Genomic DNA, 18,501 nt, shown 5'->3' with positions numbered 1-18,501 from the left:
ACATTATTTTAGAGAGACATTTAATATTGCTTATCTAATTTATCCTGTATAAAATCAGGCCAGACTTGGAAAGAGAAAGGCTCATCCCAAGGGAGCTCAAAGAGGTGAATTAGGTGTAATTAGGGTTAAGAGAAAACAAAACACTGAGATGATTTAGCAGTTCCTGACACACTTGCTAAATGCTTACTAATATGCATGATAAGCACATAATGCTTTATTTAAGCATTAGAAGTAGAAGTGCCAAAGTATGAAATGTATTCATGGTGTAACAAATTATTGACATTCAAATAACTGACAATCTAAATGAATGTAAATGATTAAGCTGGTCCTGGTAAAGCCTAACAACTGTTGTGAGTTTTAATGAGAACAACAAGAAAAGTCTGTTAAAATGTCAATGTTAACTATAGGCCGCTGAAGGATAACTTGCTTTAACTTGTTAACTGAACAAAAATGGCATTATCCCGAGGACACCTATCTCGAAGATTATTTCCAATTTCCAATTTTGAACACTCATAGCATGAAAGCAACACCTGTGCACTATCGCATTGATCCAAATAACAAGCAAGAAACCTGAAGATCCGAGTATAAAAGGAAACCAGACACACATTAGTGTGTCATGCTTGCCAAAAGATGATACATAGAAGCTCTTTTGTACAGATGCTGCATTTGAGTGAATGCCCAAGAGACTAATATCAGGTGACTGTGGTGTCTGGGTCATTGATGGTATTGCACCTCAATGAGTATTGAACCATGCATTTCCGGACAATTCCATCACCATGGGAAGGAGCATTATCTTGTTCCAAGTACTCATCATCCCCTCAGGGTACATCATTGCAATGAATAGCATAACTTAGCTGGTATGTTTCAGTGTGCTCCAACACTGAGGTATCACTAGACAGTCATAAAAGGACGCACTCTATATGAGTTGAATAGTCTGAAACTTCCACCCCTTCGCCTGTACTGCTGTAATCATACATCACCTCAGGTCTGTCTAAGACATTTGTGTCACAGCATCAGACCATTTACTGCAAAAAGTAGTTATAAACTTTTGTTTGGAAGAAGATATTCTACTCTTCAGTGCGCTCCCCAGTGATCCAAGCAGCAACGACAGAATCAGGGGGGAGTGTCATAAAAACTGGACTACAGCACATAGAAAAGCAACTTTCCAGGTTGAGATCACTGGGATATGTACATATACTCTATAAAAAAGGATCCCAAAATGGTAATGAAAGAATATAACAAGTCACAGGAAACATCTGCAGTCTCTGGTGCATGGGTAAGAGAAATACACAGGTGGTAATTATTGTGGTCATGGACAGCTATAAATTTCCCTTGTTCATGTGGCTCAATGTCTTATGTTTTGAACCAGATATATAACCACAGTGGTACAAACAGGCCTTTAAAGAAAAGTATGGGAACGTATGGATCTACAAAGACAAAAATAAAGGGGCTTTATACAGAGATGGAAAAAGTACAGACATTCTGCACTTAATACTTTTTATACAGTATTCGGTACAAACACTACTGTTAAAAATACTCCAGTAAAAGTTGTACTGAGTACAAGTAAGTAAAAGAAAAAAAGTACAGGCTCTGAAATGTTTTCAAAGTAAGAAAGTAAAAGTAGCTCTTCAGAGGAAACAGAAAACAGGAAAATGTGTATAGTCAATGGTTCAAGTGGAATTCAGCAGGTGCAGATAATGCTCAGTGTGGACAAAAGAATCATAACTCACAATGATTTCTATTAAGAGCTCCAACAGATTTTCTTAGTGTACAGACTGTGGTCAGCTGACCTCCTGCTCTTTGTGGACATACACAACTGAATTCAACTAGATGTCAGCAGATGTTTCATGAGTTGTCTTGGCTGATTTCTATCCTCTACACTGACTGGCTGTCTTTTTTTTTTCTAAATGGTATAAAATTGGTATGAAGGTGGATTTCAGTCAATGAATCTAAGCATCATCATCTAAAATCTACTCTGCTACACTTGATGTAACCCAACTCTGAGCATGAAACCACAGATACTGTGCACCAGTCACACACAGTTCTTTACTTTAAATCCATCACAGTACAGCCAACTAACCTGTTTATTCTGCAGTAACCTGTATTTTTTTTGCAGCCTTTAAATTACACAGTTAGTCCACTCAGTTTGATTTACAGCATGTTTCACAATATGAAAAAAGCATGATGTCACATATTCAAAGACCACTGAGTAGTCCTTACCTATAAATCTGACCTCTCTTCTTCCTCTCCTCCCTTGTGTTTCTTATCTTTCTCTATCTCTGAGTGAAGTTAGCCCTCTATCTTTTCTCTCTCTGGGATATACAGCAGCTGGACCTTTAGCTAGCAACACACTGTACGACAAACCTCTCTGCAATTGACAAATTTCAAATGCAACGGCGACGGCTCAACAAACATCCGCAAACACACTGATCTTTGTTGAACTCACAATAATTTGAAATGACCTGCCCTTTAAAAAAAAGGGCTCCTCTTCAGCAGGGTAGATAGATGCCGAAGTACTGCAACCACAACTTAAGGATACCTGTTTCCGGGTATTGTGGAAAAAAATACCCCCCCCCCCGACTTTTGCACACGTCAAAACTACTTAAGTAAATTACAGATACCTAAAACATTGTGCTTAAGTATTCCAATACATTGGAAACTTTGCGGAGACTGGAGGGATTTAAACACAAATGTTGAAATTTTACAATGATTCCTTATCACGTGGTGAATTTCAATAAATATTAAACATATATCGCATAAATCTGCAATGTGACTTATTTTAGGCCAGCAGCGTGATCATGTGCTTTTGCTTGTAGCACAATAATAATTTCATAAGAACATCTCTATAGTGTAATGTACACGTCAACTCCATTTGTAACCATTTAAAACTATGATCCATTTTTTATTATTATTACACAACCGAACACATTGCATTAGCACATCTGCAGAACTCAGATGAAAGAGTCAAATTGCGTGATCCCCACAGTAGTCCTGGTCAGTTGTGGAGCACAAGGTTTGGCTTAAATACTGAGGATGATGCCAGATTGCATCAGGTGGCAGATTCCTGAAAGTCTGGCAGGGCATATCAGAAAATCACCTTGTAATTTATTTCTCAACTGAAAGTGATGAAATGACATATATATATATATATATATATTTTTTTTTTTTTTACAAATATCCACAATTATTTATTTTATATACGTGGCAAAGAGAGCACTGAAAATGGAAATACTATTTAAATCTCACCAATTATGAATTTCATTTTCTTAGATTATATTAGATTCTGATGATATTATTTGGATAAAACTGCTTCGGCGAGCATATGCTGTCTTTTGAAGCATCGTGGCCTTGCACGATGGCAACACCAGGTTGCCAAACACTCTGCCTTCTCACCGTACATCTTTCCATCAGCTTTCACAATCATCTATGAAAAACCCCACCCTTGGTGAATTTGTAGAGTTAAACAATGATTTTGCAGATACTGAGAATGTGTTTTGTTTTTTCAGCTATTTCTTTGTCTAGACGCTTACATAATACCAAACAGGAAGCGATGGTCTGCATGCCTCAATCAGGATCTTGACACTCGTATGGTGTAGCACAGCACACCTCCATGTTTCACCACTTCAAATTGCAAGAATTTCCTGTTTAGTGTAACTACAGCATCAGCAGCAGCCAACACTCTCTCAGTGTCACTGTCCTGTATCTGCAGCAGTCTTCATGAGGGATTTTTATTGATCTGTTGGACAAGCCTGGGTGGAATATAGGAACATTTTTAAGGTGATTTATAAAGGAACACTACATATAGCATATGCACGCTGGTATGGATGCTGAACATCATTATCATTATTTTGACTTTTCAGCAACCTTCTTTTTTTGCCTTTTGCTTGTACATAAACTTTTAATATAGATGTTACTCAATTTTTAACTTCATTTAAATATGGAGGTAATGTTTGTCTAAAGTTGCTGTTTTGGTCACTTTCTTTTTCTGCAGCAATTTCTTCTGCGGAGGTGAGAAGTGCTGCTGTAATTGCTTTTCTGGTCAATAAGTGTATTAATCTTCTGACATTCCAGTGAACCAGCTGATGCTTTGATTACAGGTTTTGAGGTGAAAAAGCTATTACAATGCATATGTGTAGGTTTTTTTTTTTAGTTGGCTATTTTAAAAGTGCAGATATAAACAGATACACTGGAATGAGATGAAATGTATTGACGATCGCTAAAAGCCTGAAAACTGACAGTTTCTTACTATTGACTTTATGAAATTCATATGAATTTTTAAAGGTAACAGAGATGGCAATGGAAATCAATGTCAGCTGACATCACTTCAAGGGACAGAAAGGGAGTTTCAAGACCACTTCACTGATAAAGATGCTGTTCTTCACAACACTCCCATAGAAACTTTTCTTTTTATTTCCTTCTTGACTTGAATTTTAGGATTCAATGCACTTAGACACAATTAAGCTACACAGTAACTGAGTTGTAAAGTGCCAGCCTCTTTAGTCTCTAGCAACTCAAAAGCCCTTTCACTTATTCATTATTACATTGATAGGCAAGAGACCAGGAAGGAAATAGAATCAACGTAACAATAGCTAAAAGAGTGCCAAGATCCTACGTTATCTTATCTAAGTGGAGAGATTTAGAGAAAAGCCTTTGTAATAGTCTGTCACTATCTTCTCTTATATTAGATGACAATAATGGCTTTCTGATTAAGTTAACCATTTACATGCCATTCAAAATGTAGCCCAAAGTGTCATCTTTTTTTTTTTTCATGGATTTCATGCTGCTGTTGCCCCACTCAGAGGATTTATGGGTTATTACGGAGGTTCCTTTGTTCACTTTTGTTTGCCATTTGTGATTTCATGTTCTTTTATTCAGAAATACAAAAGAAGGCAAGTTCATAAGTGTCAAGTTGATATAAAACCTTCAGTGAATAGAAATTTGATTTCTTTTCTATAAAGGCATAAAAGCAGAGTTTGAGTGATTGCCTCTGCTGCATAATTCAATGATATTTTAGACATTTGATTATGTGACATGAGGACATATAATTAGACACTGCCAATCAATCATCGGCAATGAATTGGCATCAATAAATCTTTGTAAATATTTGTTTGTGTTCATCAGCCCAAGAACCGATAACCGATTAATAAGCATAATCTGTGAAAAGTGGATGTTCAATTAGTAGCTAACCTTATGAAAAACAATTATTGGGTGCAGTAATGGTGAATACTCCAGGGAAAATCAGGTAGCATGCAAACCACCACGTTTCTCTACCTCAGTTTGTTGGTATGGAAAAACTACAGGCATACAGAATGAGCTTTAAGCCATCCATTTATTTCTCACTTCAGCGCTGAAGTACAGTCAATTTGGAAAATGTGGTTAATTGGGATATACTATGAGGATTTTTGGATACTCAGCAGAATTTTTTTTTATTGGAAATTTTGGACTTTCAGTAAGTTTTTTGGTGATGTAAGATTTGTGCCTGAAAATAAATGTGCTTGCATTGCACAGCCCTGCATTAGAGCCTGCGCTATAGCTTACATCAGCAATATTCACTCATGTTATGTCACCCTTGATTTCTGGAATTTTCCTTCAGCTTACTGTCTATATAAAGAAGAAGAATGTAAGGACATATTTTGAAGCCACCGCTGGCATTAAAAGTTTTAGCACTGGAATTGCCCTTTTAAAGCAGAAGGCTGTCACACAAAACACAATAATGACAGTTCTCTGTGTGCCATCCTCAACTTTCACAGGCTGGCAGCAGTAGATAGAAAAAAGGCTCATAAGGAGAGAGCAACAGGCACCACTGCAGAAAACCAGCGCACATGTCCAAAAGATATGTTTTATTCTGCATTACAGGACAGACAACACTGAACTGTGACCTAATTCTGACTTTTGTAAATAAATTGTTATGAAATTTGAATTTAAAGTTCCTATACCTTGAATAAATATGTCATAATAAATGTTTAGAGATTTACATGGTTGAATTTAGATGAAAGATTACTTTTTAAACAAATTTATGCAAATCCAAAAAAGAAGATGAAAATATATATTTTTTAAACAATTTCATGAAGGATTCCAAAAAGAGTACAGGAATCGTGCATCAGCATCAGAATAATGCTTTATCTGTATCATTATGGGAATTTATTTTAATGTTTTATATATATATATATATATATTCCACGTTCCTTTTTCTCCGTTTTTTTGAGAACCAATATGAACATTTCTAGCATTTTAATGGCTGATCCATCTTTACAGGCAGTTTACAAACAAACTACATCTTCATAGTAGTTTGTTATAAATTGAAGTATATTAGTAATATTAATTTGATATTTATTGGTACCAAACTGAAGGGAAGTGACTGACTTTAGATGGATTTTCATATAATAAAAACTCAAGTACAGCAGATCATTGAGAGGTTTTTTTTTTGCTCTCTGTTCCTGAAGGCACAGATACACTGTGGTTTCCTTGTGACAGAGATTTATCACCAGTCAGAGCAAACTGGAAGACTTCAAAGCAATAACTGAACTGATTTCAGTTAGCCCATTGTAACAGCGATAATTGCCCTGTAATTTAAAAAAGGTTCTACAGAGACAAAAAAAAAGAATAGTGCTAGTCAATTATACACAAGTTCATCTTTAATGATCACCCAGTCAAACATGGGCTTGACTTGATTCAGTTTAAATCAATAACCTTTATTACAATGGGGAACAGCAATCTAATTGCTCTGTGTTTTATGTGAAGTGGAAAGCTATGCAAGTGTTGAAATGATAAATATTACATTACAACTACACATCCAGTGTGCCCATCATTCATCAACCCATCAATGAGATCCACTCAGCAATTCTCTTTACCAGCTGATACAGGATTTAATAGCTGCGAATTTCAGAAACACTCCCAACCTCCCCGCTCCACCCCACCACCACATATGTCTTTTTCACCTATTTCAATTGGTCACACAGACCAATATTTATGCCATAAGATAAATACATATGCACAATGATTAACAAATGTATTAGATCACCTGTCATGAAAAAAAAAAAAGATTGTAGAACTGCACTAAAAACATTAAAAATAACGGTTATGGTTAAAAACAATAATTATTTTTAGCATTAAAATGTCATTTCAATTAAAGAGCTTGCACATACTGGTGGATTAAGCATTACAGAAACATTAAAAAACAATTTAGGTGATTACAAATACTGTTAATTTAGAGCAGCTGTAGCATAAACTTTACTCTGGGTGGCAGCCTAATAAATTTGTTAAGTACTGTATACTGAGGTTTACCTCTTAAAACCCCACCACAAAAGAACAGAGCAAAATAGAAACATGCAGTTACCTTCATCTTTGACCACCAACCAGTCGAACTGTGGCTCCAGGTCAAAGTCAGAGAAGAGGAGATGAATGCGGCTTCCCGGTTCAGAAATGATCAACCACACACAATTCAGGTTGTTTCCATATTCCTCTGGGTAGTTTGGGGACAATACAGTCCCTGATGGGGCCGTGAAGTTGAAAAAACATGAGACTAGAAAGAAAGAAAGAAAGAAAGAAAGACAGAAAGAAAGAAAGAAAGAAAGAAAGAAAGAAAGAAAGAAAGAAAGAAAGAAAGAAAGAAAGAAAGAAAGAAAGAAAACAGCATGTTACTTTTTCAGGTAGCTGGCTGAGAGTGAAAACAGAAAGGCAGACGCTGACAGACAAAGTACAAAAGCAAGCAAGAAAAAACAACGATAATAAAAAATTAAATATGAAAACAAACAGAAAGAACAACTAGCACAGACACAGAAATGGTAGACTTACAGACACAACTGGGTTTATTGCCAGACCACTGATTATTGTGCTGGCATGTGATGGTTCTTTCTCCCACAAGTTCAAAGGCTGCCTGACAAAAGAAGGTCAACACGTCACCATGTTGAAAGCGGTCACCGCTACGGCGACCGAATGCAGGCACCCCAGGATCGCCGCAGCCGCCTCGTTCGATCTCTGTAATACACAAATGCAGAAAGTCACATTTTATTTCGATAATCAACGTCATGTACATGTTAGTTTTTAGATAAGGCGTTGTTTGGCCTGTATTTGCGAGGACGAGTTAAATGGCAATGGCATGCATACACTGATTTTGAGATAGCATGTGTATTAAATCAATGCAAACTCGGCAACAGATTACAAGATGGCCTTGAAATAATTTAAATAAATGTTCCACGTTACAAGGTTGCTGTAAAAGCTACCTTTTTAGGAAAATTGAGCATGTACAATATTTTCTTTTCACCCCCAGCTGTTCGCAGCATATGGCTGCTCCTCCCTGAGCCTTGTTCTGTTGGAGGCCTACTGTCATCTGATCGTTGAGGATTTCTCTGTATTATTGTAAGGTCTTTAACCTACAACATAAAGTGCCCTGAGGTAACTTGTTGTGATTTGGTACAACGTAAATAAAGTTGAATTAAACTGAATTGCATCCAAAAGTATGGAGAGTGAATCAGCTTAAATCAAATAATCTTAAGGTCCTTCTAGACTTGCCAGATATAATTGTAGCAAATGGATCAAATTCTTTGGATAAAAATAATACAGAAACAGAAACATTTATTTGCCATTTCACAAGGGCTTATTTAAAATCAACTTCCTTGAAAAATGGGGGCAAGAAACAGACAAATGCATTTGAACTGATAATGACACATGCAAAAGGGTAAACAACAAAGCTATGCCAAAAATCAGGACAAAATATGTATACAAAATATACCCCCCAGAAAAACAGACAAAAAGGAGAATTATGATTTGGCTTAAGAATATCCGGAATGTTTCGTTTATTGTGTTTGTTTTTGAACGAGTCAGGAAAATTCAAATGGGCTCTTTTCAAGCTGTCTGAATGCAAAGGCTTCAGTCAGAAGGGGGTGATGTTATTGCTTTATGGAGCAGAAAGCGAAGCGAACATGTCTAGCATCAGTTATATTACACTGTTGCGTTAAGAAGTGAAATGCAACCTGAAATTCAACGGGCAAAACTTCATTTTGTTTCCTACCTCAAAGCTAATTACCATCAAGGTAATTGTGGTGTAATTCAGCTCTAATTGTGAACAGCCAAACAATAAGTGGAGACGCACAGGTAGATGAAAACACACACACTGATTCATGCACACTCTTGTTAAGTAATCAGCAGGAGGTGGAAATTGAACAGAGCAATGCTAATGTTTGTGACGTGGTATAAAATATGACTTCCCCTACTTCCCTTGTGCACATTTTAAGACACATACAGTATGTTGTGCCTGCCCTGTGTTCTCTTATTTACACCCTTTCCTCTGTCTCTAGGAATAGTTCCTGTTCTTCTCTTCCATTATGCATCTTCTTATTGCTCCAGGTCTCTAAGTCTGATACACTGTGTTTTATTGGCATTGGTGTCACATTAGCAGTACTGTCGACCTGGCCTGCAATCCTGTTCTATTCATTTGTGACTCATTTTCATCCCTTCTTCTCTTAATGGGAGTGTGTTTTTTATCCATCCCATTCCCCTCGCTCCCCTACTTTAAAATTTGACATTCTACCAGACGTCTGTCATCTTGTAACACATGCTCCACCGTGCTGCTGGATTCGCTTTGGGCAAACACATCTCAAGGTGAGATGTGTGTATGTGTTCAACACTTTTGCTATCTTCTGGGATGTAACTGCACCCACAAGAACAGAATACTCAAAGAAGCAGGAGGCATGTTGGTGGCCCATAGCTAGCTGTCACGCAGTTGATGAGTGTCAGGATGGATATCAGCAATCTTGAGCCCCCGGTAAGTCTGCCATTATCATTGTAAATGCTTCTCTCTTCTGAGCTGTTTCTTTCTAATGTTACTTTTTAGACTTTTACTGAAGTGAAGATTATATATTTACATCTGAACAAAAATATTTTACGCTTCTTTTTTCCTATGCTCAGAGCCACACACTGCACACAGTGCCTCTTACAAGCAATCTAAGTACATAATTAAAAAGCAAATAAAAAATCTGAATGAATAAAATAAAGATCAGAATCGTGTTTAGTGTATTTTAATGCCAACAATTTGTTTCAAATAAACTTGCTTGATGTATTATTTGTTGTATCATTAACAGTCAAATATCAAAAAGTGAAGTATAAAAGTTTTTTTTTGTTTTATTTCAGTACTTCAAATTGAAATGCAGATCTACTACCTAAAAAATAAAAAATTATATGCTGATACTTCTTACATTGTTCAATCTTAAAGGCATTCAGTCCAGATTTTTCATTCATTACATTCATTCAAGATTGCACAATTTATATTGTTGCACTTCTGATGACAGTTACATTTGTCTGAAAGCCTCAATTATCATAATGTGCTGCGTGTTTATGACACTAACTCTGTCTTTCTTTAGTAATCGCGAACACACACGCACACACAGCAGGCAAGATTTCACAAGTGCAACGTGATGCCAAAAACAAGACACACATTGAGTTTCCCTTCAGGGTTGAAAATGTAAGCATGCTCAAGGGGTAACACTGATCAAAGGTTGTTACGTGGTGACATTATCCTTTTTGACAGTATCACAGTATTAAAGCAAGGACACACTCACAACATACACCACAGGCACTTGTTCGGCTGGCCAGAGGGGGGGAAAAAGCAGAAACTACTGCATCAAGTCTGCAAAGTTTTGTTTTTTTTTAGTTTTGGGTTTTTTTTTCTTTCCTTTCAGTTTTGTCATATGTCATAGCCTTGTAATTTATATAAAGTGGATCAAATAGGAGTTTTGAGTCATGAGCCCCAGCTTTAGGACAAATACAAAACATATAAAATCAGTGGTCAGTGGTAGGCCAGTCTCATATTAAGCCAAAGAGTAACATAATGCTCAGTGTCTCTCATCACAGTTACACATGCACACATGCACAGATTTTCTATAGTTCAGTAGACCGTTCGTATTCCTTTGAAAAGTAATTGACCCTGGAAAACTTCACTGAATCAAACACAGCAAAGCAAAACAAGAGCATAACCTTTGTCCCTGTTTCTCTTTCTGGCTCTCACAAATTCCTCTGGTCTGTCCGGGACTTGATTTTGTCTCAGATGAATTGTCATTTTTAGTCTTTTTATCCGGCCCTGACAAGCATTTTTTTGGGGGGGGTGCCATTAGACATCTATCCCTATATTTATGAAATTACTTTTCTATTTGCCTGTTTTATTCTCTGGCTTAATTTAATTTTGCTCAAGTTAATTTAGTACAGTTTAATTCATGAGTGTCACTAACATGGTAGGATGCAGTATTTAATCAATTATATCAATATAATAAAAGATGCGTCATGACTATTTGTTCAAAAATAACAATGAATATGTGCTGTTGACAAACAAAATAATTTACAGGACCTGAAGACTTGACATCTACACTGAGAGGATCTAGGATTGATATATTATGAGAGGCAATTTGTTGATGCTGCTTGAGACCACTGCTTGCCTCAAAGTGAACAGTCATTGCAAATCAATACAAAGTTATTCTGACTAATCACCTTTATTTTATGATGCAGGATATACATACCTGTCCTAAATCTTATGACTGTGGGATTTTGTTCTGCCAAGATGGGTCATTGAAGTCTAAGTGCCAAATACATTAATTTCTCTTTCTCAGTAAATCATGTTCATATTCTTCCAAATGATCTCTCCTTATTGAAAGAATGAAATATCATTTGAAGGAATGATGTTCCCTTCCTTCAACAGAAGGATGCTAACGTATAGTGAAGCTGTTTTAGTCGCACATACTGGTCCAACACCTTGCTAAGACATTTTATGTTGTTTTTGGTTTTTACTGTTGCATCATTATCTCCATAATTACCAGCTTAAAGTAAATATGAAAAATACAAACGCAAAATGAAGTAATTAGCTCACATTACTCATTTCTTACATTCTACATGCACGTGTGTGTGTGCGTGTGTGTGCGAGTGTGTGTGCGAGTGTGTGCGTATTTCAGTGAGGCATACCTTCATATACTGCCTTGAAGCCTGCTGAGCCGATTGTATCGTCTGACTGCAGGTGTAGCCACATCTGATTGGACAAGCTGACAATGAGGTCAGGGACGCTGGAGCCAGTGAGTCTACGTTTACATACACAAAAATAAAGTATTGAATAATCAGTATTAGTCATTGCTTGTATTTCATGAATCTAATGTCATACTTAAAATAATACTTTATTAATACGTTCGTTCTTTTATACCCAGGTAAAGTGGTTCTTACACATAAAGCACTCTCCGAGTATCTCCTATCTTCCCCCCATCTCCCACAGTCAGTGTGTCATATCCTCTCTCGAGATCAAACTCTTCAAATGACAGCTTTATTACCTGGAAAAATAAAACAAGACAAGAAAACAAATTTAGAAACTGTTACAAACTCCACCACATAGAAACAGAAAGACAGAGAGTCGCTGAGGGATGTATTTGATCTCTTGGTTTTTCGCCCTTACAGTTTCAGCCAATAGAAACTTATAATTACATGTACCACTGTGGGAATCTGAAAGTCATGTAGAGAAATGTGAATTCCACAAACAACTTTCCCTGAACATATTCATATACATATTCAGTAATGTGCATACATTCTTATATTTGTAAATATATTTATTCTTATAATTGTCCCATTCCTATTCTTATACTTTGCTTTGTTTGTATTTGTATTTGTATTTTGCACACCTGTTTTGCTTGTGAAGTTTGCACACAAGAATTTCACTCGCATGTGCTGTGACAATAAAAGTGATTTGATTTGGTGTCATGAGTTCATGACAAAAAAATATGTTAGAGGAGAACTAGGAAGCATGCTTCTTTTTTTTTTAAGTGATCTTTTTTGGTCATTTTTGCCTTTATTGGATAGTGGTATGGTGGAGAGAGACAGGGATGACATGCAGCAAAGGGCCATGGGTCGGACTCAAACCCAGCATCTGAGCTATGTGGACTCTGAGCTAACTGGCACCCCAGTGTGGCTTCTGTTAACCAGTCAAAACCAGTCTAAGATCCTAAAGTTTTAAGTTACCTTGAAACACAAGACATAGTTTGAGAAATGGTCCCGTGGACTCGCCCTTACAATGGGGTTCTTCTTACAAAACTGGTTGTTAAATATGTACAGTATTACCAGTCAGGCTTTAGATTAATAATAAATATATATGTTGAGCAATTTAAAATAAATCTTATCTCTCATAGGAAATCATGTTACCCTGATTATTCAGGGCAAGAAGTAGGAAGAAAGTTTTCTGCTGTATAAATTAAATTAAAGTACAAATATCACCAGTATAAGTCACAAACTTTTGGTTTCCTTGGACGTCACAATTGTCTACAGTTTAATCAAAGCTGCTGTGTTAAAGACCTAACAACGAATTTGATGGCGACTTTGTGCTATTCCAGAAATAATCCGTCTTTAAGAGAAGAGAAGAACAAAGGTCTGAAATTTAAGCACCTCTTGCTTTTTATTTAACAGCATCCTCCTTACAATCACAGATTGCATGAAGTCACCTGCAGGCACTGCACACACAAACACACACACGACATCCAACAAACACGCTTCTGCTGTTGAACTCTCAGAAATCGACTGCTAAATGCCTTACTTGCAGGCATTTTTGTGGCTGCAGTGGCCTGCATGCAGCATTGGATCATCAATCTGCTGTATGCTCTAATACTGGTATTCTATTATTTGCTGCTTGTCCATTATTCATTAGGTGTAGATCATATCCCTGACAGGGTGGATGATGACATATTTCTGCTCTCTTCAAGAAACCTCTAAGAAAGAAGAGCTCAATCAGTGAGCCTCTGGCGCATTAGAAGACTAAGATGAACGCTGAACATGTGATTGTGGTTGAGGATTCATCACAAGGCAAATCACACTGCAGTGAAGAAAAACCTTTGTGCAGGTGATAAGAGTGTAAAAACCATTTTTACATGCCAGAATCAGCCATGCACTGCTGAGCCTTTGGCTATGTTTTTCTTCTTCTTTTTTCTCAAAATAAAAATGTTCAGATAATGTTTAAGGATAGGGAATCATCTGTGGGATTAGCTGCCATCTGACAGGAATGGCAGTGAATCAATGGGTGTACTGTACAATTCTGTATTCATACATGTCTCAATGCATCTTTGCATACATATACACCACTTAAAAGCAGTGCACACAGATATGCAAACAGGATAATAGTTAAAAGAAAAAAAAACATGTTCCTTTTTGACAGCAGCAACTTACATTTAAGAAGCAGACTATTAAATATGAGACCAATACTTGCAGAAAGCATTTTCCTTTCTGAATATCCACAGAATGATACAGCCCCTGGCAAAGTTTAGTCTCTCCAAATGGTTACAAATAATGGGGAAAAGATGCAAAACAACGTTGCGAGGTATTAACTCCTGGCTAACAACAAATGACAGGGTGCATTAATAAACCATTATACTTAAGTTGTTTATGGATTTTTCTACTCTATTTGAAGGTTCAAAGGAACACATGAATTTCTGTTTAGCTTTTAAAGATACAAGATCATTATTTTTTTAAATAATTTAAAAAAAGACAACTATGAACCACTTTTAAGGACACAATGTTAAGATCTGGCACATTTTTTTCGTTGCCTCTGATACATGAAAATTACAAATTTGTTACGTAGGGTGATTTATTTTCAAAAAGACAAACTATTCCACTTAACCATTGTCCACTGTGCGATGATTAACACTGCTCTGCCACATGTAAGAAAAGCAAACAAATGAAAAGCTGCAGAACAAAAACTGCTACAAACAACTGCAGCTTTTCAATTAGCATCTTTGTTGTTTTGTTAAACCCGACTTGTTGAGAGCTACACTCAAATCAGAATCAGAATACTTAATTTATCCCCTGGTTTGTTTTGTTGCAGGCAATCAAAATATAAATATGAGAGACATAAAAACGTGAAACAGGACTGAAACAGAGTCTCCGTTACTGAAGTAGCATTTTTATGCTTCTCCAGTACCGTGAAAAAGATGTTCTGCTCACAGTAGATGAATAGAAGTAATGGTAAATTAATTTGGTATTCATATCTATACACAAATAATAAAATCTTGAACAGTCAAAGCTTTTATTGTGAGCTGTATACGTGTTTGTTTCTAACAAGGGTAAAGCTGTTCTTAAGACTGTACAGCAGCAGCAGCTAGAGGTGATAACAAAAAGGGAATGAAGCAGAACAGAATCCGAAACAGGCTTGGTATGTTTTCCTGCACATCTAAGACTGTGTGTCTTAGATGTCCGTGTGTGTGTGTGTGTGTGTGTGTGTGTGTGTGTGTGTGTGTGTCTAGAAGGTGGTTTTCTCAGGTATATCTGCCTTAACAACTGAGGCAGAATAGTGTTAAGGTACAGCTGTTTCACTCAATGCTATGTGAGCATTTCTGTTGCCTTATACGTTTCTGTACTTTATTTATGTTTGCGTATGTGTGTGTGTGTCTAGACAGTCAAGGGAGACTACAGACTTAAAGGAACTGAAGCATTATCACAAGGTCATTAGCAAGAAGCTCAGCACTGTTCAATAGATCCAAATGGGCCCATTTAGAAAGACATTAAGAGCAGCCTGCAACCCCAAACTACATTAGATTAGCTTCTTTATTCGCTAAAGCAAAGAAAGCAACAAAGACAGAAAGAAAAGAAACACTGCAGAAGGAAACAACGGTAAGTGCTCTCTGGGCCTTTCAAAATGTTCACCTAAAGCAAACAAGCATGTGTTGTACACATGAAATGGGTTTTCAGCACTTTTCTATATTCGCTTTTGGTTTCACTACATTATTTCTGTTTTTTTTCCCCTAATATTTCAAGAGAGATATTCTTTGCTGAAATTTGCTCTGTTCCAAAAAGTTATTCTTTAAGGGTGGATGCCTTTCAAAGGGGTAAGTGAAGCATTATCATGTTGAGGTCATTAGCAAGCAGCAGAGCAGCTAAGAGCAGCTCAATAGGCCATTTAAACATTGTTAAGAGCACTGAGCAATTCAACCCTACAGTGAAATACCTTCAGTCAATCACCCAGTAAAGTTATAGTGCTGTGAACTTCAAAGTGTGTGACCACAGTCTGAGAGAGGCTGATAACAATCTTTTCGCTCTCTCATTCCCAAATCTGATGCTTTTCTGAATGCTAAAGTAGGTAATCTAAGAGGTACTTTTAGAGCATTTTTAGTCAACAAAACCTCTAAAACATTACCAGCTCAGACCGTAGCATTTCAGTTCATCTATAGCAGAGCAATAACAGGGTACATGCCTCCCCTGAATGTCCTGGAGCAATGGAAGAATGTGGGATTTTAAAACGGAGAATCCCCTATGTCTTTTCACATGCCCTCACTGTTGGGACGTTATGTTCGGGTAGTACTAGAGAATGCACAGACTTAATTGGATGGACTACTTCCTGAATGCCCTTGTTGAGTTGAGGCTGCAGTTGTGCTGAGTCACAGTGCACCAGCAGAGGGGAGAAATTATCTCATAAGAATAAATAATTTAGTAAATGTATAATTTATGTGTCTTTCTACCTAAATACACGTGTTCTGACCAAAGTCAAATCACTGACTTGTAAAAGAAAAATACACAAAGCACACAACCGCAAATCACTATATTTTGTTCATTACTTCACTGCAACCTCGGCTACAAATGTTCTGGGAGAGGCTTATCCTCCTCCTTAAGGGTATTAGAGCAGGTTTGATGCTTCTCTGTATCGTTATTCCCACTTAGGGTTCTCCAGAAAGAAAGCAGTCGGCCTGCCACGCTCACTTTGTTGTTGTTCTGTTCTATGTTTTCCCTTAAAAAAAAAAAAGATTTGGAGCCCTGTTAAAATGTCAGCACTGCACACATCTAATGAATTACATTCAGTCTGTCATTTCAGCTGCCAAATAAGCTAAGGTGACCCCTATAGAGGGTAACACATGTGGGTATAGGTTTTGTTTCAGTCCTGATGGCGGTAAAAGCTAGCTCCTTATTGCAGTTATGCCCAGAAACCAAAACAATGTTTTTCTTTCCTGACATCTGAATTCTTTCTAAAAGAAGAATCAATATTTTTTTGGTTGTTTTTAATATTTACTCATTATTTGATCAGCCTTTCAAATGACCCATGATAACAGGAGCATTCAAGATCCCTTGTTACCAAATGATTTTCTAACATGAGCTTCTTTTGACAGCTCCCTTGTTGCAAGAAGTCACCACAGCATGCAGCTCCATACATTTGATTTGGCAGATTTTTTTTTACCCCAGATGCCCTTCCTGACGCAGCCCCCAGGGGATCTGTGTCTCCTCCCATAATAGCATATTTACCAGATTCATTCACTTGAGTCAGAAGCTCAAGGTGATGATATGTGTTACCTATAATAACTACAGCATGTTTTTTTTTTTTTTTTTTTTTTTTTTGCTGAAGGAACGCAATTAATTCACAAGACAGGCTTTTTCAAAGGTAGATGCTAGAATATGCCATGTCCAGGTTTCAGTATCCAGGACTGATAATAATTTTCACAATCTTGTGATATACAGGGCCTTGACAGTCGTGGGAACAAGGCTGACTAACTTTATTCTAAAGCAGCAGAGAGAGGCATATGTGAGCATGGTTATAAAGACGTGCCAAAATTTAATGCGTTTTTACTACCTCGAGTTCAGAAAAAAAAATCTGTCAAGAAAACTATGTACTGAGGTGACCTCTTGTCAGAGAGGGAACAGCTGCCCTAAAAGCAGAGTGTACGAGAATTCCCTAGCCGAGACTGTGCAGCTATGTTGACTCACTGGTGAGCTGCCAAATTGGAGTCTGGTACCTTTTTCCAGTATATTACTTTTAGCCTTTCAGCCAAATAAAGAAGTATAGAATAACCTGAACCCCATTTGGGGATGTAAGCTATAGGAAACTGATTTTGAAAGTAGTCACTTATAGAAAACAGATTACCTATATCGATAATGATCCCTATTTTTTTTTTTTTTAATTCCAGATTTAAGTTTTAGGAGCCTTTCTTTGACAGTCTAATCAGAATTTTAGAAGTACTTGTGCTTCTCATTCCATCTCAAGAGCATTATAAATCATCTTTACAGTGTACTGCATCTTGCAGCTGCAATGAATTTTACGATGGATACACACTGTGCCGCTATAGGCAATGAGGGACAAATACAGAAGTGGATTGCATACCAAATGGCTCCTTATAGTTTCTCACCCTAACAATATGTTCTGATCAGCCAGGAAGAGCCTTTACCTCCAAATGTACAAAGAGACTAGAACTTCACGCAAACCAGCAGGCGAGGCTAAAACCTATTACTCACCTGAGGGTCAACACACTGTTATTTGTTAAATAATAAAAACAGTTCAGAAGATATTCCTGTTACACTAATTGTTATGTGGGTGGTTTGCCAGTCTCTCATTAAAATAGATCAAGGTGGGAATTTGCTGCTCTTTGTTTTAAGGCTTTGAGCTTTCATTCATGTTCTGTCTTCAGTTGTTTATTATTTTTCGGGGTCTTCAGAGCCACAAACTTTCCCTGTGTGCTTCAAACAAGAGGGCAGAGTTCAACCCTTGACAGATGGCCAGGCAATTAGAGGTCT

General features: G+C 37.0%; 1 protein-coding gene across 1 annotated transcript in view; it reads right to left on the bottom strand.

Moving 5' to 3' along the window:
* LOC147338873 (CUB and sushi domain-containing protein 1-like) overlaps window positions 1-18,501 on the bottom strand; it is a 451,030-nt gene that overhangs the window by 142,830 nt on the left and 289,699 nt on the right. The window contains exons 11-14 of the mRNA XM_086285727.1: window positions 12,199-12,302; window positions 11,947-12,059; window positions 7,795-7,977; window positions 7,337-7,522 (exon numbers count right to left, since the gene is read on the bottom strand). Coding sequence (XP_086141853.1) covers window positions 7,337-7,522; window positions 7,795-7,977; window positions 11,947-12,059; window positions 12,199-12,302 — 586 coding nt within the window. The remainder of the gene's footprint in view (window positions 1-7,336; window positions 7,523-7,794; window positions 7,978-11,946; window positions 12,060-12,198; window positions 12,303-18,501) is intronic.

The sequence above is a fragment of the Aulonocara sp. 'chitande type north' Nkhata Bay genome, linkage group LG1, assembly GCF_057382095.1.
Source record: "Aulonocara sp. 'chitande type north' Nkhata Bay isolate Kocher_YH1m ecotype deep benthic linkage group LG1, A_spYH_male_GT1.1, whole genome shotgun sequence".
In the NCBI taxonomy this organism is placed as follows: Eukaryota; Metazoa; Chordata; class Actinopteri; order Cichliformes; family Cichlidae; genus Aulonocara; species Aulonocara sp. 'chitande type north' Nkhata Bay.
Note: the sequence above shows the minus strand (reverse complement) of the source record. Positions and strands in the feature narration are given on the sequence as shown.